This window comes from Balaenoptera borealis (assembly GCF_965194805.1).
Source record: "Balaenoptera borealis genome assembly, chromosome: 1".
NCBI lineage: Eukaryota > Metazoa > Chordata > Mammalia > Artiodactyla > Balaenopteridae > Balaenoptera > Balaenoptera borealis.
Genome location: NC_138860.1, coordinates 120,764,809 through 120,792,230, shown reverse-complemented (window position 1 = coordinate 120,792,230; position 27,422 = coordinate 120,764,809). Strand labels below are relative to the sequence as shown.

At 37.1% G+C, this 27,422-nt stretch overlaps 1 protein-coding gene across 4 annotated transcripts in view; it reads left to right on the top strand.

The window, feature by feature from the left end:
* Nucleotides 1-480: 480 nt before the first annotated feature.
* PRKACB (protein kinase cAMP-activated catalytic subunit beta) overlaps nt 481-27,422 on the top strand; it is a 147,895-nt gene continuing 120,953 nt past the window's right edge. For 2 of the 4 annotated variants that reach the window (XM_082408590.1, XM_082408589.1), the window contains exon 1: nt 481-803. In XM_082408590.1, coding sequence (XP_082264716.1) covers nt 758-803 — 46 coding nt within the window. In that variant the 5' untranslated portion in view covers nt 481-757. The remainder of the gene's footprint in view (nt 804-27,422) is intronic. The other 2 variants (XM_082408592.1, XM_082408594.1) reach the window with 2 other exon arrangements.

Below are 27,422 nucleotides of genomic sequence, written 5' to 3'. Positions count from 1 at the left end.
GACTGGTGCCTAAGAACCAGGAGGACAACGTGGTGGGCTCGGTGAACACGCGGATCTGTGAGGCAAAGACAGGCTCGGAATCACGATCAGGATTAGGGACGAGCTTGTTCCCGCGGCTGATACCGACCAGTCCGCAAAGCCCAGTGGCGCGAACCAGGGGGCTCCCTTCGCGTGCGATCTCCAGGGCGTGGGGGACGCCAGGCTGAGAGACGACGGGTTCCTCAAAGCTAACGGTCCCCACGCCGCCTCCCAGATCTCGAGGATGGGCATCCGAGAGCAAGTCCGGGCCACCACGTCCCGGCTCGGTGGGCCGCTGAGGTGCCAGCCGGGGTTACCCGAGTCCGCTGCCCTCGGCTCGGCCCCCCTCAGCCCGCCGCCGTTGTACCCGGCCGGCACGTCACTTCCGGCGCGCGCGCCCGCTGGTGAAGAGGGACAGGGTCGGGGCCCCGGCGCGCGGCTGCCGGGGGGCGCGCAGGGGGGGCGGGGCGGGGGAAGGGGGAGTGTCTGCCCGCCGGAGCCGCCGCCGCCGCCACCGTTGCTGCCGCTGCTATCGCTGCTGCCGCTGGGGCTGAGGAGTTTGCTGAAGCCTTGGCCTCAGAACCGGCCCAGTCTTCCCGCCCGCACTCCGGGCGCCAGCGCCGAGAGCACTGACCGCTCTGACCGGTGCAGAAGCAGGAGTTGCCTCAGCCTGTGGAGCGGCGGGGACGCCCCCGGCTCCCCTTCCCCTCTCTGACCCCTTCCTTTCATCGTCTCAGTCATGGGGAACGCGGCGACCGCCAAGAAAGGCAGCGAGGTGGAGAGCGGTGAGTCAAGGGCTGGGTCTGGGGGCCCGCCGGGCGGGCCGGAACGGGGCACCGAGCGCCCCTCCGGGTCGGAGCCCGGAGGCCGCTGACACGGTCCAGGCCTCGCAGCGGCCGCCGGGAGCCACTCGAGGGGACCCTGGGGACCCGCTGCCTTCCTCTTCCACCCCCTCCCCCCAGCTCCGGCGAGAGGGCTGAGCGCCGAGGGCCGGATGGAGAGGGCAAGGGAGGAGAGCGGTCCCCGCAATTCCGTCTTTCACTAGAGCGCGGGGCGGGGGGGGGGTCTCCTATGCTTAGATACTTCCCCAAATATGGTCCGGATAAAGAAGTCTCTTGGACCATCCTAGCCCTCGCTCCCCACCCCCCCAAAACGCGGGCCCCCTCTTTGGGAGCCACAGGTAGTGTTGTGAGCAGAGTTGGCTCTTTTTCCTCCATCACTTGGGTCCATCCCAATCTTATCATCAGGTGAGGGGCTGCGGGTCTGGTCCTCCGCAGGTGAGGTTAATCCTAAGTGGGCAACTACGTTTTAGAGAGCCTCCATCTCTTCAGATTAGGAGTGGAAAATATAATAAGAGTAAACAAAAACTTTTCCCACTAGAGAAAAAAAGCAAGGCAGGTTTGCCTTTTCTTGAGACATGAAAGAATTTGCTACAATGTCTGTAAAACTTAAAGGTCACTCTGAATTGAAGTGCTTCCAGAATATGGTGGATTTCTTCTGAGAGCTGAAAGTGCAGGCACTCTACACTTTACACCAAACAGTAAAGAGTCATGAATTTCTGTATGGCTATATGGTTTTATTTATTTATTTATCTATCAATCAATCCGTCAGTCAATCTGGATGGTTTTTGCCTTTGCCAGGTTCAACTCAGATTTGATAATTCAGGATGAACAGAAAACAAATAGTATTCATTGTGTGACCGGGAGTAAATGACATCTCAGCACTTGAGGGAATGCCTGATGAATTTATTCCGGTTTGTGTAAATAGTATCTTTTAATGCTTCTATGTTTTTACTATGTTTTAGGTTAATTTCATAATTTAGCATGAAGGAAATAGCTTTTTTCGGTATCAGTAAAGCAGAATCGATTGGGAAAGATCTAGTCATTCATTTTGTTTAATGTGAATAGTTAGATCAGATTATGTGGTTTGTGTTTCACCAGTAAAGTTGTGGTGTTAATTTTCAGGAACTCCAGAAAAGTTTAATGTCTTTAATATGTGATACAGAGATTTTAAAAAGCCAATATAGAGGTGGAATTTTAGTGTTTTTTTTTTCTTTAATTGCACAAATGTAGTAACTAACTGTACAAAAAGTATTAAAAATGCGGAAAGTAAAGAATTACTTGTGCCTTTCATCATTTTCCTTTTTAATTTAAAGCTAAAGGTAAAACATGTGCTAATTGTATTACAAAGAGTGTGCTTGGTAATGGAATCATATCAGTGATTTTTATTAACAAGTGCTGGCCTGTACAGTGTTTATATTTTTAACAGTGATAGTAGACTCTTTTGTGATCTATATATTTCCATTTTTAAGTTACCAAACTAATTCTCCCCTAGACATATTAATTTGAAGCTTGTAGCTATGGGATAATCTTGGAATGTTTACAGGAAACGAAAGGAAACTTTAGATGTTTATCAAAATATCTTGAAATGATTCCTGTGAATAAATTGTTTCCTAAGCTTTAACTGTTAGTGATAGCCTAGTTCTTAAGTATGTTAGCCAGCTTTTTATATAAGTTTATTTATGGAAATTGAAGGTCATTATAGTAGTTTGAATAAATGTTGTGAAGTGATAAAAGAAAATAGCAAGCTATGTCTCATTGGGACAATCATTGCAAGTGTCACATGTTGATCAGTTTGTAATTTCATTTGGAGCAATGTTATCAGGTGCGTGTTGCTGCTGTTCTATTGTGGTGAACAAAGAAATCTTATCAATATATCTTAAAACTTAATGAAAGAACAACTTTTACCATTATATACCTAACTGTTCTGTATAGTTTTTAAAAATTACTTTTGAAAATATATGCCTTTCAAAATTTGAATGTAGTTATTTAAACTTCAGCTGATACATAAAAGCATAAACTTATAGAAATATAAGTGATTCTAGAGATCAGCCTGTGTAATCATTCCATTTCAAAGCCAAAGTGCCTGAAAACTACCAATAGGAAAATGTTTGATTTGAAATGATGATATAAAAATATCAGGCCAGTTAGGATTTGAGGTTTGGCCCATGCCTCATACAGGTGACTCTGGAGCTTAGTTCTAAAAATATTCCAGAAGAATGAAGCTGGGCATAAAAATATTTGAGAACGGTCTTAGTTAGCTTTGACCATCTGGTGCTTATGTTGTACTCTATTGAAATCTATCCCCCTACACTTAGAATAAAACATTTTCTGGGGTAAGACTTGAAAGCCGGGGAGATTTCATTTTCATCTCCACAGTTTCTGGAGATCACATTAAGTTGGGTACCTATTATTCTACTGTAGTGAACTAGGAAATTGTATTGATATGTCTTAAAACTTAATGAAAGAGCAACTGTTACTTTTACATACCTGTTCTGTGTATTTTTAAAAAATTACTCTAGTAAAAAATATGTGTCTCAAAATCTGACTGTAGTTATTTAAACTTCAGCTAATATGCAGAAGTATAAATTTTAGAAAAATAAGTGAGCATACAATTCTCTGAGAAATTTTAAACTTGTCATTCAAAATTGTTTTACTTATCCTGTCTCCCACTTTTTACTTTACTCACAGTCCCCAACATAAAAACAGATGCCACCTATTTTAGCCTAGGAGGGGTTTTTTTGTTTGTTTATTTCATTAAAAAACAAACAAACAAACATTAGATTTCCTCTACCCCCCACCACATGTTGCTTGGGGGCTTTATGTTACACTCTTAGCGCCAAGGTGTTGAGACCTATGGGTAAAGTGTTGGTAGAGATTTGGATGCAGATTCTCCCATGACTGCAAGTGGTAGAGCCACCTGTAAGCCAGTGTTCATATAATGATTTTTGAATGTCTTCCAGAGTCTCTCTGTCTTAAGAAATTTTGAAGGTGAATGGAAGTTAAAGAAAGTCACCAGTAGACTAGTTTCAACCAAAATGCAAGTTTCATAAAAACTAGCATTTTTTTAAAGGCTTACTATGTGCCAGTTTCTCTAAGTACTTTGCATGCATAATTTCACTTAATCTTTTCAACTGTATGATATAGTTTAGTTATTTCTCCATTTTATAGATGAGAAAAAGGAGGCTCAGAGAGCTTAAATGACTTGTCTAAGGTTGCACAGTTAGTAAGTCAAGGAGTAGTGTTTGAACTTAGGCAGGTTAACCCCGGAACCTGAAATCCTAACCACTGTGCAAACAGCCTCTGCATCCAATGGAAAATCTGATTCTAAGATACACAGAATAGCTTTTACTTCATTTTAATCAGTTTATTATTATAGACAATTTTGGTGGTTTTCAATAGTGTCTTTATTTGGATATAGTAGATATCTTAAATGAAAGAGTTTATTTTTCCTTGTACTGTCTTCTAGATTCAATTTCTGTAAATTGAGGATGAAGGATTAAATTACCTTGAAAGTCTTTTCAGATTCAATATGGTATAATTTCAAATTAAGCCATAGAAAATTAATTTTGTATACTTAAAGCCTTCATTAATATTTGTGTTTAATTCTTTTTTTCTCATTTGTAAATGTATACTTTCCCTTTCTGTGAAATAGCCAATTGAAAAGTTACTTTTGAACTTATATTGCCATTTTAAAAATATTTGGAAATTTGCATTTTACCATGGTTTACAATAGCACTACCCAATCAGACTTGCTGCTGTGATGGAAATGTTTCTATCTATATTGTCTCATGTGGTAGCCACTAGCTACATGCAGCTATTGAGCACTTGAAATGTAACCTGGGCAACTGAGAAACTGAATTTTTAACCTACATGTGGCAGTTAGTGTTTGGTATATTGGACAGCACACGTTTAGAGCATAGCTGTCTTTACATGTAATAAAAACGCCAACCCATCTTTCCATCATCTTGGTAATTTGTGGATCCTCACAAGTTTGTATAGATGAACAAAATGCTGTATTTGTCTTTTCTCATATTAGAAATTAACTTATTTCTTCAGTATTTCCTCTGAATAAGCATTTATAAACCTAGTGAACAGGTTATTATAGCTTAGTAATTTGTGTATAATCTGTAAAGTTAGGTACAAAGTTAATTTCCTTATTGGACTCTACTACAATTAGAATTTATTAGTTTTTAATACTGAATCCCAGTGAATACATTTTTATTGAAAATTTTTATAGATTTAAATGTTGATTAGGAACAAGTTAAGTGATCTCATATCTTTAAACTTTTCAATTATATTTTTTTTAAAAGAAAATCAGCAACAGATATTTATTCTATTTTAATAGACTGACAGAAGAATTTTGGAGTAGTCTTCCTTAGGTTAAAAAATAAAGAAAAAAAAGTCAAAATAAACAGCCACACTATTTGGATGATAAATACATATTATCTCATACAGTTCCATGATTCTGTGATTCATTTTGTGCAGATCATCTACTGTGTAAAATTACCCTCCTGTTCAGGAACCATTTTTCCCATTCTCCTGGTCAGTGTCCTCTACTTAGGATATAAACAGATTGTTGCTTTTTATTGCCAGCAGCAGGATAATTAGAGGCATGAAAGCCAGTTTAGAAAAGTAAGCCATGGCTGAGTGGCAGAAGCAGCAGATGAAAAGATACTAGGTAAGCCAGCATAGCTATTAAGATTCTTTCAGATAGTAAGGAGTTGACCATAAGTCATTTTGATATTCCATTAAATTAATAAAATAAATAATTAGTTTAATTTATAAAATTGTCTATATATCTATGTGATAATAAATGTTAGTAGACATATGTGTCCACATTTCCTCAAGGGAATAAATCTTAGGTTTTTAACAGAAAAAACTATGTTAAATAGGAAAATGTGGAACTTATAGGAGGTAAATATACCTAGGTCAGTACCATATTATTTTGAGTATTTTATCTTAATTTAAAAAATATTCCTCAAGAGTCCCTGTATTGTTCTTTTCTTTGTTCATTTGTTCATTCATTCATTCTACATATTGAGTTCCTAATATGTGACAGACTTTATGCAAGTCTATGGGAATAAAGGTTGAATAGGATACAGTATCTGCTCCAGAGTACCTGTGTTTCAGAAGTGGGGGAAAGACATGTCAACAACTTAATGAAAAACAACAACAACAAAAAACTGTTACAAATGCTTTTGTAAAAGTTCACTGGGGGAACCAATAGAAAGTATGGTCATTTCCACAGAGGTGGGGGGAGGTGAAGTTCAAAAAAGACTGCAAAGAGGAGGTGAGCCCTGAGTTGAACATTGAAAATTGTAAATGTTCAACAGCAGGATCACAGGAGGAAGTATGTTCTGAGTAGAGAGAGCACACAGAGTGAGTAAAGATACAGAGGGGTGAAACAGCATGACATATTCAGGGAAGAAAGTAAGTTGTCCATTATGACTAAATGATAGAGGATGGGGTTCCTGGTAGGGAAGAGGGGAGATTGTACAATGAAAGATGAGACTGAAGAAATGGACAGAGACCATGAAAAGAGTTTGAATTTTATCCCATGGACATTAGGGAGCTACTGTGAAATAAGAGAAAGATATGATAAAATTTGGGTTTTAGAGAGATTACTTTGGTGGTAATGTGAAGATGTCACCATGGAACAAGTGAAGTGTTTGGAGGCAGGAAGATCAATTAGAAGACTCCCTCTCTCAAGTGAGGGACTTTGAGGGTCTGAATCAAGGTGGTAGAGGTAGGGATACAGGAATGATCTGAAATGTGAGAAATTTGGAAACTAAAAATAAGCAGACTGTACTGTACTGATTGCATGTTGGGAATGAAGAAAAGGAGGAATTGGGAATAACTCCCAAGTGTTTAGCTTCTCTGTCTTGGTGGCTGGGTTGTTATGCCAGTAATGGAGTTAGGAAATGGATATAAGGGGAGGAACAGATTTGGGGGTGCATATTGAACTCAGGGTGCTTATGGCATTTCTGAAAAATGATTTCTGATTGGTTGTTTTATGTGTGGATTGTCTATAATTCTCCCAGCTGTGGGGGAAAGAATGACCTTGGATGGTCAAAGGATCTTTTCCAAATTTCACCCTCATTTTGCTCCCCTTTTAAAGCCAGCTGTTTAGAAGCTATAAAACTATATATGACATCTGACATGACTTCTATAAATTAAGAACTATAGCCACTAAAAGTTTAGCTTCTTTGTTTTGAAAAAAGTAAAAGCCAAAGCACTGATGAGAACAGCATAACTTTTAAAGAAACAAAATAATTTAAAGTCAGATAAAATGTTACTTTTATGATTAAAGTAAGCATCCTATAAGCTGTTGAGTTTTGTAGAGTCATGTGGAATAGTGGAAAAAACATGTAAAATATAGTACCAACATATATTGTACTAAGTAAATATCAATATTCTTCCCTTAGTGTTCTTTAAAATTGATATTAAAAAGTTAAAGTGTGACTTAATAGTAAGAATATGAACTTAGAATAAGAAAAATCTAAATTCTGTTTTCTAATTCTTTCCATTAGTTTGCTTTAGACAAGTGTTTTAATACCGCCAAGCTGTACTATAAAATTGAGAAGGATGAATTTGATAAAGAGGCTGTGGCCTTTTCCAGCTTTATAATTCAATGATTCTCATATATTTATTAAAAGAAAGAAGGTATATTTAAAAAGTAGCAAGACGGGAATAAATTATAGAAGAGTCTTACAGAATTATGTGTGTAGAGAAATGGCAAATGATCCTCAGTGTGAGCAAATACAAGGTAATTTATTTAGGGGAACTTTTTGATCTGTACTTAAAGAACGATAGCCTCTGAGTTTTGGCCTAAGAAACAAATTTTGGAATCACTGTATTGATCTTTGAAGATATTTTCATGTTCTGCTGTAGGTAAAGGGACCATTTAAATGTTGGTCATCAAGGGAGTGTATTAGAAACAAAACATAAAACAGTCTACTCTTAGTGTAAAATCCTTAACATGTTATGTGTAGTTATGATGTTTTGTTTATAGCAGAACTGGAGAAAGTTAAGATCAGGGCAGCTAATAGGAGTAAGAGAATTGAAGGTCTATTGTATGAGGATAAACTTAAAACAAAAAAACAAAACCCAGAACTCTTCATTCTAGAAAGATTAGGGCTACACGATTGAAGTGTATAAACCAAATAGTATAGACAGAGAAAATCTGGGATTGTTCACCTAAATTTAAAACACTACAACTCATGGGCTATTCCTCAAAACTTATAAAAGCTAGTTGTAGAGCAAATAAAAGGAAGTACAGTGAAACCTTCGTAAACTTGGCTTAGAGAATAAATATATTTAACTGATTAGTTTAAAGGTAAAAACATTTGTGCTTACAAATTCAGCTAGTATTTTTATCAACTTAAAAACTGCTGGAAAGTGTTGATGCTTTTTTACTCTTTTTATAGGTTTTGTAACACTTTCAGCCCCTTACAGCTTCAAAAAGACTCATCAGTATTAGTAGACCTCTTTCTTGCTAATATTGAGGTTTACTACCATAATGCAAATACCAAATTATTTCCCCTGATATGAAGGTATAGCTTAAAAGTTGCTTAAATAGATATAGAGGTATAACTTAACTTGCTTAAATAAAGATGGAGGTATAGCTTAAATTTTTATATTTCAATCCATTATAATTCATCTATTCATTTTTTTTAATTTCTGGGGGTGGGCGTGTAGGAGATACAGAGTTGTCTTCGTGTAGCTCATAGTCTAGTGGAAGCTTTAGATAAGTAAATGCATAATCATGAGAATTTTGTAGGAAGTATATTATAGAGTATTTCCTGTAGTAACAATTTGGTTTTTCACTTTTTGGTTATAATATAAGTTAGATTCAGTAATGTTCTGTATCTATGTGGATAATTTTCTGAATCAAATTTGGGACTACTTGGGACTTCCCCGGTGGTCCAGTGGTTAAGACTCTGCGCTTCCACTGCAGGGAGCACGGGTTTGATCCCTGGTCAGGGAACTAAGATCCCACATACTGCGTGGCGTGGCCAGAAAAAAAAAAAGGGACTCGTTTAAAGAGAGAAATGAACTAATTGACAGTTCACAATGAAGGATAATTCAGTAGCACATTTGACATTAGGGCTGCCTTATAAAATCCAATGTAAATGCCATATCTTTAGCTGATTTGCTGTTACAGGTATAAAGTCCCAGGCTTTATGGCTGTGGTTTAAGGTTGTATTCCCTGTTGCCTACTATTCATATAATGTTAACTTTTCAATGACTTCTGAAATTTTTGTTTTCTAGTAAAACAACTGTTGAATCTAAACCTATGAGTCCTTGGCAAATCTGTATTCTCCATCTGGACTTTGACTCAGAAAATTAAAGATACTGTCTTGAGATCTCATTATTTTAAGGTTCTACTTAATGAGTATTCAATTTCCACTTATTCAAGTAGAAGACCATATAGCATCAGCACACCGTTGTGGTATGTGAGCCACAAAATTGAAAGAAAGTGTTTATACAGATATTACTTAGCTTCTTTTCTAAGAGCTGGTTCTGCTAATTTAGCTCCTCCAATCCTAGCTCAGCTAGGATCCTGTCCTAGCTCAGCTCCCTAGATGTATAGAAGCCATGAAAGGTTAAACTGGGGAAGAATATGAATCCCTCTTTAGGCTGTAGTCTTGAGGTTACTAAATAAGCTATAGTTCAACTGATAGAATGACGCAGAGACAGAATAGTCATTTGTTTGTCATTCATTCAATCCTTTAGTTAGTTATTCTCAATCAGTACTTAGTAAGTGCCTACCTTGTACCAGGCATTGTGCTAGTCCATAAATGCAAATATGAGAATAAATGTAAGACTTAGTTCCTATCCTTAAGCTGGGAGACAGATACATTCAGATATTTATGATAAAAATGTACAATGATACACAGGTGCCTGAGATTGATACTAGGGTGAAAATACAACATAGGAGTTTATATAGGAATAAGTATAGAATTTCTGAGATCATCTTGGGAAATAGACTGTAACTGACTGAAATAGAAATTGGTTTTGAGTCCATTTTGGAGATGTTACATCTGTAACTCTAGCACTTATACTAACATTGATTTCTCAGCTGTTTCTCCTACTACACGTTGTGATATGTAAGGGCAGAGACAATATCTACCCTGTTTAGGTAGATATCCCCCAAACACAGTTCCCAGCTCATAGTGGAAGCTGAAACTATGGATAATTAAATGGATAAAAAAACTCAAGCTTCTTTTAGAGATGTTTACCCTCCCCCCTCCCCAGTTAGCAGGTACTTTCTCTGTAATATATTGACTGTTTGGGCCTAGTAGTTGATTTATTTGATAAGAGGGTACCTCTTTCCCTCTCTTCTTATTAGCACATAGTAGTTTATTCGACATTTGTATGTCAAAATTATATCACTTTTAATTGGTAGGGAGAGATTGGTCTCAGGCTTCAGTTAGGAAGACATTAGGTTAGGAAAAACTGTTATGCTCCCAACCTCTTAAAAAAAACCCTCCTCATTTGAGGCCTGAATGTTTGTGTATCCCCCAGATTCATATGTTCAATCCTGACTCCCAAGTTGATGATATTTGAAGGTGGGATCTTTGGGAGGTGGTTATGTCATGAGGGCAGAGCCTCATGAATGGGATTATAAAAAAGGCTGAGAGAGCTCCCTTGCCCGCTCCGTTGTGAGGTTAACAGTGAGAATACGGCTGCCAATGAGGAAGTGGGCTGGTACCAGACACCAAATCTGCCGGCACCAGATCTTGAATTTCCAGCCTTCAAAACTATGAGAAATAAATTTCTTTTATTTATAGGCCACCCAGTCTATGGTATTTTGTTATAGCAGCCCAAACAGACCAAGACAAGACCTATACCATTCAGCTGTATCACCATGTTCCTCGTCTATGTTGCTGTCATTTACCAATTGCTGGCTCACTTACTTTCATTCATCAAAAACTTTGGGTCACAAAGTTTCTCTATACTGTAAGCCCTGTATTCATCCTTGATGGCTTTAACTTCTACGTGATGACTCATCCATTACCATTGCATCTCAATTCCCTGACCACATTATCCTTATCCCCTTCTCTTCACTTCAGTTCAGATAGCCAGTCTCACCAGCAACCTTGTCATACTCATTAACTGCACAAGAATCACTATTGTAGGCATGTCATTCTCTCATTACAATGTCCTCTCCTTATTGTTTGCTTTTTAAATATTCCCATTATGATCATTCTTCATTAGAACCTCTTGCTTCTTCATTTTTTCTTAACCAGTTTAGATTACGTGGTCCCTGAAATCCTTTGCACTTTTCTCTTTTTATCACATTCTTCCTTACAGAAGTCCAGTTGATAAACTTAACTTCCGCTTTCTTAGTGCTTTCAGCCAGGAGCTAAGCACTGCTGGAGAAAGCCACATGGAAGGGGCACTATAAATTCAACCTCAAATGGGCTGTCAACATGACTTGACAGTTGTTCCGCATTTCTCTGATTAACTCTGTTTCCCATTCATTACGATTTCTATTTCTCTTCTTTACACTTATGAAATCCCCATTATGTCTCTCATTCTAAGCAATGATCTTGCCTCGTATTTCACAAAGAAAATAAAAGGTATCAGACAAGAACCCCTTCAACTTCTTATATCAAACATCCAGATATCCTATATTTTAACTTTATCTTGTTATTCTGTTATAATAGAGGAGTTGTCTATTCCATTTATCTATTGTTAAATCACATCTCTCATTTAGTGGCTTAAAGCAATGACAACATTTATTTTGCTTAGGAAAGTGCACTTTGGGTGGAGTTCCACAAGGACATCTCATCTCTGTTTGACAACAACTAGCTCAGCTCAAAGGTTGGGGCCTAGAATCGCTTAAAGACTTGCTCATTCACATGTCTCCTTGTTGTGCTGGCTGTAGGTGGTTGGAACCTTAGCTGGGATTTTCAGCTGGAATATCTACAGGTGGCCTTTAAATGTGGCTTGGGCTTTCTTATAACATGGTGGTTGAGTTCCAAGGGAGAGGGAGAAGAGCCAGGTGGAAGCTGTATCCCCTTTTATGACCTAGCCTTAGAAGTCAAGCAATGTCACTTCTTCTGCATTCTGTTCATTAGAAGTGAGTCACTGAGATGAGTCCATATTTGAAGAAGGTGTATTAGATTCCACCCTTTGATGGAAGGATTTCAAAGAATTTTTGACATATTTTAAAAACCCACCACATCACACATCTTTCTCTGCAAGGCCAATCCCTCTACCATTACTCTGGATCCCATCCTCTCTTGCTTTCCCAGGAACCTTATGCAATTGTGTATTCTTTTTTTATATTCAACCTGTCTTCTCATTTGTTTTAACAATGTGCACCCCTTTTTCTTTAACTGTCTGTTTTGCTTTTTGACTACATTTTCTTTTTCATCTCTCACCTACTAAAGTAAACTAGCCTATGACTTACTGTACACGTGGCCATTTCAGTTGCCTTCGGTGGCTAAGCAGGTAATTAAAATCTGTGTTGGATAAAACCTGAAGCCAGGATTAAAAAAAAAAAAGAAAGTGTTCTTTTTTTCCTCTTCTTGCTGTATTATAGCTACTTACAGTCATGACGCAGAGAATGTAACCTACACTTAATGCAGTTCAGCTTTTAGAATACAACACGTTTGAAAACTTGGTCTGCCTGTAAGTAAATCAGTATGTAACAACATAAAAACAAAAAAGTCTTAAAATGAGAGAGGGGCAAATGGCTAAAAGTGTGTGCAAGGAGGTGATCATAATGCTTGGCCTTGGGATTTATGCTTTTAAGGAGGAAAAAGGATATAAGGATATGAAGTAGAGTGAAATGAATTGGAGACCTTGATAAGGTCTGAAGATTGTTGGAGTTGAGATATTAAAGTGAGTGAGCTAAAAAGATAGATAGATGGTTGTCAGAGAGAGGATAGAATGAAATGGGTCTAGGGTATAATCTTTCAAGTAATTGTCTAAGATAAGGTAGGGTGGAAATGTATATATTAAGTGAATATAGTTACTAAACTAGAAAGGTTGGAGTATATACATACTAAATAAACATGTATATTAAATGAACTACAATAGCCTAGTTTTATTTGTAGTGTTAAATATAAGAAATATACTCATATGTACAATGCCTGTTTAAAAATTCTATTAAAAATCTTAGCAGGGGCTTCCCTGGTGGCACAGTGGTTAAGAATCCGCCTACCAATGCAGGGGACATGGGTTCGAGCCCTGGTCTGGGAAGATCCCACATGCCGCGGAGCAACTAAGTCTGTGTGCCACAACTACTCAGCCTGCGCCCTAGAGCTTGCGTGCCACAGCTACTGAGCCCATGTGCCACAACTACTGAAGCATGTAGGCCTAGAGCCTGTACTCCACAACAAGAGAAGCCACTGAAATGAGAAGCCCGCGCACTGCAACAAAGAGTAGCCCCCGCTCGCCGCAACCAGAGAAAGCCCACACACAGCAACGAAGACCCAATGCAGCCAAAAATAAATAAATAAATAAATAAAAAATATTAAAAAAAATAAAAATCTTAGAAAAGTACTTAAAAATTAGATTTTAACAATATAATTTTCAGATAAAAAGACAATATATTAAATGTATTTTAGTGGCATGAGTTTTCAATTAATAGTGTATAGCCAAAGACCAAGTGGGATCATGTTGGTTTATATATTCTGTAGATTAAAATATACTTCAGTTTAAATATGTATCTCTTCTTGAATTTAAAAATATTCGTACTTGCATAGTTAAATGGGAATGTATTCTTATTCTCTGTGGAACTATAGCTTTTATTAACAGCTGATTTAAATTTATCTAATTGAGAAAGGAATTGAATTATTCCCCTCCCCCTTTTTAAAAATCAATTAACTGAAAAGCCTTTGAGAATTTAGAAGCTAGCTACTTAGGTGATCAGAGGTTACTTGCCTGGGCACTTAATATCATTAACCTGGTGTCTGGATCACACTGAGATCTAGAAAGTAATAAAAGTGTTCTCAAAGAAATAATAATAGATGTTACAGCGTATTTATATTAGTTCACACAGGTACTTTCAAAATCTTTCCTAATCTGCAAATGGAGATAGTGCTGAGTTGTGAGATTTAGAAATTGTATATGATGTATACATTTCTCTTCACACCTAGAAGATGGTCAATAAATAGCGGCTATAGTTTTTAAGGGAAATCCTTAATCACTGTGTGTATAGATTGGGCACATTTTTTAACAGGTTGTCTGAATTGCAAGTTAATGGACAACTAGAAACAGCAAATTAATCGACTGGAGTAATGTTAGATTATAAGGAGCTGACATATTCATAACCTCAGGATCATCAAGAATAAAAAGACATAAAAATTCAGTGGGAAATTTTAGCGTTATCCACCAAAACTTTAAAAATTGCATAAAGCAGCTTATATCATTTATTTCTCACCATAACCCTATTAGTAAATACTATTATTATCATCACTTTTTTTTAGTAAGAAAATTAAGGCTTAGAGAAGTTTAACAAGGTCACACAGTTAAATGGCAGAGCCGTGTGCAATGCAAACTTAGTCAGTTTGTTCTAGGCCTTCTACTCATAATCACTAGTTATTCTGCTCTCCTAACATGGTAATGATAATTTTCTTTTAAAAATTGTACATTTGAAACTCTCCTAGAATCCAAAGAGCCCTTAGAAGATCTGTCTACCTACCATATCACCTTTTTAGACTATTACTTAGCTTTTCCTATGTGCCGGGTACTGTTGTTGGTGCTATATGTATAATAACCCACTTAATCTTCACAACCCTTTGACATAGGAACTATGATTGCTCTTATTTTATACAAGAGGAAATTTAGGCACAAAGAGGCTAAGTAATTTGTCCAAAGCCACATGGTTAGTAAGTAGTCAGGCTGGGATTTGAACCCAGGCAGTGTGACTCTAGAGTCTGTGTTCTTAACCACCATGCCATATTGGCTGCTTTTCTAAAAATCTGTAAATGTTTTACTTTATTTACTTATCTCTTGCATAATAATCTTACCAGTGGTAGAAAACTCAGTACTCTATCAGCCAGGGTTACACCAGACAAACAGAATCGATAGGCTATATATTAAGAGGTATATTGCAAGGAATTGACTTACTGATTATGGGGGCTGGCTAGGTAAGTCCAAAATCCATGGGGCAGGCTGTCAGGAAGGGCATGCTGGAACTCTCAGGCACAGGCTGATGCTGAAGTCCACAGGCTGACTTCAGGGAAGCTTCAGTTCTGCTCTTCAAGGCCTTTCAGTTGATCGAATCAGACCCACCCAGATTATCCAGGATAATCTTTACTTGAAATGACCTGATTATGGACTTTTCATCACATCTACCAAATACCTTCACAGCAACACCTAGATTAGTGTTTGATTGAATAACTGGAGACTATACCCTAGCCAAGTTTACACATAAAACTGATCATCACAGGCATTGTTTTTTTTCTTTTTTAACCCTGGGGTGGAGGGTAGGGGGAGCTTTTCATTTTCCTAAGCCAGAAATGGAACTTTCTATTTTCTCTTCAACCTTCATTTATTTATTAATCACTCTGGTACCTCCTCAACACCATCCACCCCCCCCCCACCGCCATTACCACAGCCAAAAAAGATTTCAAATGTTTTGCGATAGAAGGCATATACATAAATCATATTATCTTTAAAGTAAAATTTTAAAAATAAACAGGAGCCTCAAAATAAAGTAGATTAAGATTGAACCAGAAAACTGATGGTGAGACTAGTTATTATATTTGAGCATAAAATTTAGCACTTTCTACATGGCAAGGGAGTTATACAGTATAGAACCTCTTCCAAATTCACTGAAATTCTAACAAATTTAGCATTGAATTCTAACAGGAATTTAATCTATCTCAATATAAGGAGCATTGGCCTACATAATTCACAAGATAACTGTTGTTTAATAAAAGAACTCTCTTTAGATTCCTAGGTGCAAGAAGGAGGGTTTCAGAAAGCTGCCTGCAGTTATTATTTTTTGGCAATTTTTATTTGTATCTTGACCATTTTATCTTCTTTTGATAAATACAATTTAAAATGCCGTAAGATCCTTTACTAAGAAGAGGATTTAAAGTGCTGCATCATAGACTTTCTAAAAAGGCTTATAAGAATCTTAAGTGTGTGTCTTACAGACCCTCTCAATTAGACAGTTGGGGTTTCTAGAAATGAGGACTTTGTCCTGTAACACAGCAGTCCCCAACCTTTTTGGCACCAGGGACCGGTTTCATGGAAGACAGTTTTTCCACAGACGGAGCAGTGGGGGGAGGTTGGGGGGGGGATGGTTCAGGTGGTAATGTGAGCGATGGGGAGCAGTAGATGAAGCTTCGCTCGCTCGCCCGCTGCTTGCCTCCTGCTGTGCATCCCGGTTCCTAATAGGCCTTGGATTGGTACTGGTCCGCAGCCCGGGGGTTGGGAACCCCTGCTACAGCAGCCTTACATGAGGCCCAAAGTAGAGAATGGCCTTTCAGAGAGAAATGTGAACGTGGCTTTTGTCTATTGGAGTTGATTATAATATGATAACATGAAACCCAGGGTTTTAAAAGGAACTGTATCACTTAGATTGAAAGGGGCAGAGAGAATTCATAATGAAAAGAAGCCTCTGGGCCCTCAACCTCCTGTGGAAAGGAAGCAGGCTGAGAAGCTATTCAGCTCTAAACATAGGCCATTTGTTATGGAAAATGAAGGATGACTCAGAGGATGCAGCCAAGAAGCCAGAGAGTAGAGCTAAGAGACATGGAGAACCACTCCCAGGACTAGTCAAGGAACTGGTGACTTGTGCCCAACTGGATTTCAGACTTGCTATTGACTAATGACTGTTATGTACCTCTTGTTTTCCCCCTTTTTGAATGGTAGTGTCCATTGCAATTTTCCTGTTCCTTGCCTCACCATTGTATATTGGGTTTGTATTGGGCAGATAACTTGCATCTTCACAGATTGTCAAATTAGAGGAATCATACCTGAGGAGCTGCAGACAAGAAACTGGATTTGAGGAGCCTCCTCTCCGTCTGCACCTGATTTAGACTAGGTCCTGGACTCTGAGCTGATGTTGTAATGGGACTTTGGGGGGGCCTTGGGAGGGGTTAAGTGTATTTTGAAAATGGAGAAGTGTAAATAATTTGTGGCCAGAGGATACTGTGGCAGGGTAACGATGGCTGCAAATTTTTAACCACCCTTTCCATCCAGAGGCATAGTTGATTTCTCCACTCCCTTTAATCTGGGCTAGACATATGATTGTTTAAGCAATAAAATATGGTGGATGTGATGCTGGGTCAATTCCAGGCTTATGCCTTTGAGAAGTCTAATAGCCTGTGCTCTTATAGAAACCAGCTACTATGTAAGAAGTCTGACTATTTTGAGACCGGCATGCCCAACTAGCCACTTGGAAAGAGAAAGAAAAGTGACAGTGAGAGAGAGAAAGAGAGAGAGAGGGGGAGACAGAAACAGAGGGACAGAGGGAGTTAGAGATAGGCCATATGGAGTAGCACCTAGGCACTAGACAAGTGAGTGACGCTTTCTTAGCCCTTTCAGTCAGCCCAGCCTTCAACTGAAGCCAGATGAGTGAGTGACTCAGCCAGCAGTGAGAAGTGAGACGGCAGATGTATGACTTCAGCTGGGCTGTTCCAGCTATCCTCCAGCTGTTTGAGTCACCCAGCTCAGACCCCAGACCTTGTGGAACAGAGATAAGCAGTTCCTACTGTACCTTGACCAAATTCTTGAACCACAGAATTGTGAGAAAAATATGCTCACAATTAACACTAAGTTTTGGTGTTTGTTACATAGTGATAGACAACTGAAACACATACGAAGGAACTGAAATACAGAAAAGTTCTATCACCTGCCCAAGTTCAATCACATTTTAAACTGCCTATGTCCCTGTTCTTTCCAGAGGATCCTCTGGAACCTCTTTTCCATTATTAGCAAACCTGTCCTCACCTACAGGTTTTCCATGTAATGCACATTTTTTCCCCTACTACCTCGCATTAATAGTTGGACAGTTATGGTTAGCATACCTCCTTGATTTAATTCTAGAGTAATGATAGAATCTGAGATACAGCTGGGTACTATTCCTTAGTTTAAAATATCTCAAGTGGGATCTTCTCCTCTGAGTGTTTCATAAAAGAAATCCCTCACGCAAAAGCATTTAGTTATTAGCAAAGTACAACTGACTAAAAATTTCTTAAAGGAAATTCAGGATCATTTATGTAATATACCAAAAGGTAAACAATTTAGTACTCATGAGACATTAAAGTTTTTCTCAAATGTCCTTCTGATTGTACTCTTGATTAGAGGTCTTCTTTCTTGACCATTCACTAGAACAGAATGCTACCCTGGTCACTTCTCCCTTCTGGATATTTTTCTCTGGAACATCTAATTCTTTCCCACCACCTCAGTATTCAGAGAAACTTCTCGCTTTCACAGAAAATCCAGGCACTGACACTTGCTTCTTTTTAAACCTGGAGTGAGTTTATTCAACCATTTCTTTCAACAAATGAATTTTCATAATAACAGGGGAAATTTTCTACTCACCGTTACTTATATGTAATAAAAAGAAAAGAAAAATCTCAACCAGAATCCCACCATTCACAGATAACCAGTTAGCATTTTTTTCTTCAATATATCCTTTTTAAGAATATATGGGTGAGTTTTAACAAAAATGAGATTATAATGGGTTGGCCAAAACATTCGTTTGGTTTTTCCATAAGATGGCTCTAGTAGCATTTATTTGTCTTTAACGTCATTCAAAACAATTTTGTTAGATTGTATCGTGACAGCTGTCGTATCAGTGTGTGTTTAAAAAATAAACATCAAAATTGGTGAATTTTTGTGTAGCCATTTTAATACTGAAGATGGAAGAAAGAAGCAACATTTTCGGCATATTATGCTTTATTTTTCAAGAAAGGTAAAAACGCAACTGAAATGCAAAAAAAGATTTGTGCCGCATATGGAGAAGTTGCTGTGACTGATCAAACATCTCAAAAGTAGTTTGCGTGCTGGAGATTTCTCGCTGGACGATGTTCCACGGTTGGGTAGACCAGTTGAAGTTGATAGTGATCAAATCGAGACATTTATTGAGAACAATCAATGTCATACCACGTGGGAGATAGCCGACATACTCAAAATATCCAAATCAAGCGCTGAAAATCATTTGCACCAGCTTGGTTATGTTAATCGCTTTGATGTTTGGGTTCCACATAAGTTAAGTGAAAAAAACCTTCTTGACCGTATTTCCACATGCAATTCTCTACTTAAACATAATGAAAATGTTCTGTTTTAAAAACAAATTGTGATGGGCCATGAAAAGTGGATACTGTACAATAATGTGGAACGGAAGAGATCGTGGGGCAAGCGAAATGAACCACCACCAACCACACCAAAGGCTGGTCTTCACCCAGAGAAGGTGATGTTATGTATACGATGGAATTGGAAGGGAGTCCTCTATGATGAGCTCCTTCTGGAAAACCAAACAATTAATTCCAACAAGTACTGTTCCAAATTAGACCAACTGAAAGCAGCACTCGATGAAAAGCGTCTGGAATTAGTTAACAGAGAACACATAATCTTCCATCAGGATACTGCAAGGCCACATGTTTCTTTGATGACTAGACAAAAACTATTACAGCTTGGCTGGGAAGCTCTGATTCATCCGCTGTATTCACCAGACATTGCACCTTCGGATTTCCATTTATTTCGGTCTTTACAAAATTCTCTTAATGGAGAAAATTTTAGTTCCCTGGAAGACTGTAAAAGGCAGCTGGAACAGTTCTTTGGTCAAAAAGATTAAAAGTTTTGGGAAGATGGAATTATGAAGTTGCCTGAAAAATGGCAGAAGGTAGTGGAACAAAAGGGTGAATATGTTGTTCAATAAAGTTCTTGGTAAAAATGAAAAATGTGTCTCTTATTTTTACTTAAAGCTGAAGGAACTTTTTGGCCAGCCCAAGAATAGTATGGTACTTACCACGTGCCAGTCACTATTATAAGTGCTTTAACCTGGTTTATTTTATTTGATCCACCTCACAACCCAGTGCGGTCTGTACTTTTTTTAACACCATTTACAGGTGAAGAAACTGAAGCAGTTAAATAATTTGCCCAACAGCACATAACTGGGATTCAAATTTAGGTAGGCTTGACTTTAGAGCCTGCAATTTTAACCATTACCCTAATCTGCCATCTAAGTATACATTCTTATACTTTGTTTTGTTTTTTTTCATTTTTACATCACGAATTTTTCCATGCAGTCAGATGTTATTCTGTAGGGAATTTTTTTTAACATTGTTTGTTAAATTTATTGAAATAATAACATGTATAGAACTAAGTTTTTTAACTCTCCACTTCAATAGTAACCATTCTTCCTACTTCCAATAGCTTTAATTAGTTTTGCTTGTTTTATAAATGTTATCATACAGTAGGTACTCTTTTTGTGTCTGATTCATCCCTATGGTTGAGTATAGTTAGAAATTGTCCATTCTCTTGGCTGTGTTGTATTCCATTGTTTGAGTATATCATAATTTATCCATTCTGTTGTTGGTATATGTTAAGTTTCCATTTGGGGGCTATTATAAATGGTGCTGCTATAAACATTCTGGTACATGTATTCTGGTGAAAATATGTATGAATTTCTATTGAGTATATACCTAGTTGTGGACATTCAGCTTTAATAGATACAGTCAATAGTTTTCTGAAGTTGTACCAATTTGCGTTACTATCAGCATCGTATGAGAGTTCTCATTGTTCTACAATCCCAACAACTTTTGGTTTTTCCTTCCTTGTTTGCTTTAGGAAAATACTAGTGTTCCATTGTATGATTATGTACTGTCTTTAAAAAGGCAGCTCCTGTTGTTGGGCATTTAGGTTGTTTTCATTCTTTTTTTGAAAAGTGTTGAGACTAGTATTCTTGTAGATTTATTTTTTTAGACTTCTGGTACATGTTTTCCACGCACATAATTGTACAAATAACATGAGTGTTTGTTTCACTGAAACATTATAAGAAGGAGTTATTGTAAGTTTTACAACTTTAATCAGCATGAAATAGCATCTCATATTTTTAATTAATTTTATTTCTAGCAAAAGTTGAACATTATGTTTATTGGTAATTTTTATATTTTTAATAAGTAACCTGTTCTCATCCTGTGCTCATATTTCACTTGAAATATTTGTGAGTGTCTTTATTATCATTATTAACCCTTCTCTGGCTATATGTTATAAACTTTTACTATTTATCTTTCAATTTTGCAAAAATTTAAGTTTTTATGTAGTCAAATGTGTATTTTACAGTTTTTGTCTTTGGTATCATGCTTTAAAAGATCTAGTCATATTTTCAACTATTCCATTCCACTCTCTTCTTCCCCTTTGTGTATATATATGTGTATGTGTACATATATGCATATATTTGTACTGTATACATACATATAAATATTCAAGTTTTACCATTTGAAAAATAATATGAGAGTGTAAACTTTCTCCCTCTATGTCATGTCATCTTCTTTTTCTCAAATCTCTTTTAAAACTAAACTTCTTAATTAATAGGCTAATTTCACAGCTTCTACTTTCTTTCTGTTTATACCTCAAATCCTAAGGTTGATCTCTGTTCCTACCTGCTTTGGTAAGCGTCATCAATAATCCTGTTTGTGACCTTTTTTCTTTAGTTTCTCTCCTCTGTAATGTTTCCCCAAGTGAGTCATCCACTCAGTTACTTCAGATACTGCCACTTCCTATTACTTCTTTGTGACCAATACATATCTCTCTTCAGTTCTCCAGGCATATTTAATTTTTACTGGGTGTGTTACCTGGAAAGTCAAATTGAGGAAATTGTCTTTTCCCTAAGTCTGTATCCCCTATTTAGGTGAAAATGGAGAACTTTCTTAGTCATGTAAGCCAGAAATCTGGGAGTCATTCTAGATTCTTTCATTTTCCTTATCCCCTATCTCTCATTGGTGACTGCATCTTATCAGTGATTTGTCCCCCTCATTTCTACTTCTACTGCTTCTGTCTTAGTCAGTTCTTTATCATCCCTTTCCAGGATATCTAAAATATTTGCTTAACCAATCTCCTTACCTATGTTTTCTTAGCCATCTCCCAAAACTGATCTGGTTCCTCCCTACTTAAAATCATTTTTTTGTCCTCCATTGAATGTCGTATAGAATCTGTTCTTAGCATGGCGTGTAAGGCCTGTCATGATTTGGCCCCTGTAACTTGTTTGATTTCCTTCCTATCACTCCTTATAGTGCGTTTTAAGACACAATAAGACACTGTTATTAACTATGATTGCTTTGGCATTTGTTAATGACTTTAACACCCAAAGCTGTAGTATTCAGAAGTATGCCCCAAACACAAAATGAATCTTTCTGTATTGCTAGCTAATGTTTATTAAGATATTACAAATAAATTTTTTAATTAGTTTGAGCAAAACAAATCAATCTACTATGGGAAAAATGTATTGGATTAATTCAAAACTAAATCAAAATAATTTTGTCTGCTGTTTCTTGCTTGAGATTATCTATATTAATATCTCCCATTAGTATGGATTATTGAAGATTTACTGTGCCTGATCTCTTCTTCCATTATTTGATTTTATATAAACTTCTCAAAGGAATTAACCAAGGATATAAATAGTACCTGTACATAATTACCAAGTTCTTGATAATTAAAAAAATTGGTAAGTATGCCTTTTTTTGAGCGATAATTTCTGAAATTCACCCTGCTACTTTTCTTTTGTAAGGCCTTTACCCATACTCTTTCCTGTCTGGAAATCTTTTTATCTCTTTTCCTTTCACCTAATTAACCCTTTATCACATCCCTCATATTTCATTTCAATTATTATGCTTTTAGGAAGGTGTTCTCCGATCTTCCCACATTAGATTAAGGTCTCCTGTTATATATTTTCATAGAATCATGCGGCTTTTTTATAGTACAGTCTTTCTCACTGAATTATAATATCTGTTTTTGCTATTAACTGAAGTCTAGCACACAGTACTGTGCTTGGCACATAGTAGGGACTCAGGAAATACTTGGTGAATAGATAAGTACAGTTTCTTGATAGGCAAAGAGGATAGATTGGAAATATTTTTTCTGAGAGATGCTTGTTTTAAATATAGACATAGCAACCTTGGTATATCTAAAATACTGTAAGAAGAAAAAATCTAATCCTATAGAATGATGTGCCAACTGGTGCTTTTAATTTTTATTTTGTATTTATTCCTAATATAAGATTGGGAAGATAGCCATGAAAGTACTTCTGCTAGGTAGCAAAGAAGACTAATTATGTTCCTGGAAATAACTACAACTATATACTTTCAACTTCAGGCCTGGTTTACTTGTTATATTAGAAGCAATGTCTTAATAAGAAACTAATATTGCAAGTGGTCTTGTGAACTTGACTCAGAAACAGAAGATCTAATGGAGATTTATTTTGGAGAATTGAGAATATAGTGGTGTAGCAATGAATATCCATTGGTGGCATTGCCGTGGAGGTGAGTGTCCATTTCACAACAGTGTCTTAAGTGCATTGCTTCTCAACTGTGGCTTACCTCCTTTGGTTCCTGCCTTAACCTGGTTTTCAAGTCTTCCTAACCATTCTATATTATACCCATTTCATGAATTCCTTTTCTTCTTAAAATAACTAATATCCGTTTTGTTGTTGTTGTTGTTTGTTTTTTTAACAACAACCTGACTAGTACATGTCCTAAAGGGGAATCTGATTCACATGTCCTCCCAGGAAAGGCAGCTAGAGGTCTTATTTGTATGTATATTTCATAGGGCTCCCAGGGAAACAATGAAAAGTACTCTTAGGATGGATAGTTAAGCTCTAAGGCACAGGAATCAAGGATCATAGAACTCTAATTGATAGTTGGGAGTAATGTTTTTGCATAGAAGAATTCTGAAAGACGGTGCTCCAAATTTCTTAAAAGATTGACAGGAAATATTTTCAGTGCAGAAAACTGACAGGATTAATATCCAGATTAAAAAACACTTTAAAAGTCAACAAAAAGACAAAAAATGAGAATGGAGAGAAAAATACAGTAAAGGATGTGAATAGGTAAATTACTGAAGATGAGATTCAGATGATCAGTTGACATATGAAGAGATATTTGACTTCATTAGTAATCAGTGAAATTTAAAATAAGATGTCTTTTTTCATTTACCAGATTAGCAGAGATGAACAAACCACACATGTATGTATTATGTATTGCAAGCATGTTGAGTGTAAATTGGGATAGCTCTTCCTGAGATGATTTGGTTGTATCTATTAAAAATGAAAATGGGTATAAAGAGTAACTCAGGAATTCCTCTTTTAGGTATCTTCTGAATAGAAACACACATGTGCAAAAACAAGTGTGTATTTTTTAAAAAAAGACAACTATTGGCAAGGGTGTGAAAAAATTGGACCCTCATACATTGCTGGTGGAAATGTAAAGTGGTGCAGACACTTTGGAAACTGTCAGTTTCTCAAAACGTTAAGCACCAAATTACCGTACGCAGCAGTTTTTACTCTTAGAAATCTGTCCAATAGACTTAAAAACATATGTCTACATAACTTGTACAAAAATACTCATAGCAGCATTGTTTATAATAGCCATAAAGTGGAAACAACTGGTGAAACAGAATGTGGTGTATCTGTACAATGGAATATTATTCAGCAATAAAAATTAGCAAAGTATTGATACATGCTACAACATAAGATAAACTTCAAAAACATTAAGCCAAGTGGAAGAAGTGAGACAGGAAAGACCGCATATTGTATAATTTCATTTATGTGAAAATGACAAAATCTGTAGAAACAGTAAGTAGAATAGTGGTTGCTCAGGGCATAGTGGGAATGGAGAATGACTGCAAATGGGCATGAGGTTCCTTTTGGGGTGATGCATACTCTAAAATTAAGTAGTGGAGATGATTGTGCAACTATAAATTCACTTTAAAAATGCCACCGAGGACAGAGTCAAAATGGCAGACTAGGAGGAGCGGAATTCATGTGTCCGCACAACTAGGGCCCCTACCAGGCACTGGTGGGGGACATGGACACCTAAGGGGATAGAGGAACCCCCAGCGACCGGTTTGCGGGATCTTGGTTCCCAGGTCAGAGGTCAGGCCTGAGCTCCTGTGGTGGGAGGTCTGAGTCCAAACTACTGGACTAACAGAGAACCTCAGACCCCAGGGAATATTCATCAGAATGAGGCCTCCCGGAGATCCTAATCTCAGCATCAAGACATGGCTCTCTCCAACTGCCTGCAAATTCCAGTGCTTGACACCTCAGGCCAAACAACCAGTAAGAGGGGAATACAGGCCCACCCATCAAAAAAAAAACAACAACAAGAAACGACAAAAAAATATGTTACAGACGAACGAGCAAGGTAGAAACCTACAAGACCAAATAAATGAAGATGAAATAAGCAACCTACCTGAAAAAGAATTCACAGTAATGATTGTAAAGATGATCCAAAATCTCGGAAACAGAATGGAGAAAATACAACAAACATTTAACAAGGATCTAGAAGAACTGAAGAGCAAACAAATAGTGATGAACAACACAAAAACTGAAATTAAAAATACCCTAAAAGGAATCAATAGCAGAAAAACTGAGACAGAAGAATGGATAAGTGAGCTCAGAGATAAAATGGCAGAAATAACTGCCAGGGAGCAGAATAAGGAAAAAAGAATGAAAAGAATTGAGGACAATCTCAGAGACCTGTGGGACAATATTAAACACATTAACATTCGAATTATAGGGGTCCCACAAGAAGAAGAGAAAAAGAAAGGGTCTGAGAAAATATTTGAAGAGATTATAGTCAAAAACTTCTCTAACATGGGAAAGGATATAGTCAATCAAGTCCAGGAAGTGCAGAGAGTCACATACAGGGTAAACCCAAAGAGAAACATGCCGAGACACATATTAATCAAACTATCAAAAATTAAATACAAAGAGAAAATATTAAAAGCAGCAAGGGAAAAACAACAAATAACGTACAAGGGAATCCCCATAAGGTTAACAGCTGATCTTTCAGCAGAAACTCTGCAAGCAAGAATGGAGTTGCGGGACATATTTAAAGTGATGAAAGGGAAAGACCTACAACCAACATTACTCTACCCAGCAAGGATCTCTTTCAGATTTGACGGAGAAATTAAAACCTTTACAGACAAGCAAAAGTTAAGAGAATTCAGCACCACCAAAACAGCTCTACAACAAATGCTAAAGGAACTTCTTTAGGCAGGAAACACAAGAGAAGGAAAAGACCTATAAAAACAAACCCAAAAGAAATAAGAAAATGGTAATAGGAACATACATATCAACAATTACCTTAAATGTAAATGGATTAAATGCTCCTACAAAAAGACATAGACTGGCGGAATGGATACAAAAACAAGACCTGTACGTATGCTGTCTATAAGAGACCCACTTCAGACCTAGGGACACATACAGACTGAAAGTGAGGGGATGGAAAAAGATATTCCATGCAAATGGAAATCAAAAGAAAGCTGGAGTAGCAATTCTCATATCAGACAAAATAAACTTTAAAATAAAGACTATTACAAGAGACAAAGAAGGACCCTACATAATGATCAAGGGATCCATCCAAGAAGAAGATATAACAATTGTAAATATTTATGCACCCAACATAGGAGCACCTCAATACATAAGGCAAATGCTAACAGCCATAAAAGGGGAAAACTACAGTAACAATAATAGTAGGGGACTTTAACAGCCCACTTTCACCAATGGACAGATCATCCAAAATGAAAGTAAAAAAGGAAACACAAGCTTTAAATGATACATTAAACAAGATGGACTTAATTGATATTTATTGGACATTCCATCCAAAAACAACAGAATACACTTTCAAGTGTTCATGGAACATTCTCCAGTATAGATCATAACTTGGGTCACAAATGAAGCCTTGGTAAATTTAAGAAAATTGAAATTGTATCAAGTATCTTTTCCGACCACAATGCTATGAGACTATCAATTACAGGAAAAACACTATAAAAAAATGCAGACACATGGAGGCTAAACAATATGCTACTAAATAATCAAGAGATCACTGAAGAAATCAAAGAGGAAATCAGAAAATACCTAGAAACAAATAACAATGAAAACTCGATGACCCAAAACCTATGGGTTGCAACAAAAGCAGTTCTAAGAAGGAAGTTTATAGCAATACAGTCCTACTTCGAGAAACAAGAAACATCTCAAATAAACAACCTAACCTTACACCTAAAGCAATTAGAGAAAGAAGAACAAAAAAACCCCCAAAGTGAGCAGAAGGAAAGAAATCATAAAGATCAGATCAGAAATAAATGAAAAAGAAACGAAGGAAACAATAGCAAAAATCAATAAAACTAAAAGCTGGTTCTTTGAGAAGATAAACAAAATTGATAAACTATTAGCCAGACTCATCAAGAAAAAAAGGGAGAAGACTCAAATCAACAGAATTAGAAATGAAAAAGAAGTAACAACTAACACTACAGAAATACAAAGGCTCATGAGAGGTTACTACAAGCAACTATATGCCAATAAAATGGACAAACTGGAAGAAATGGATAAATTCTTAGAAAAGCACAACCTTCCGAGACTGAACCAGG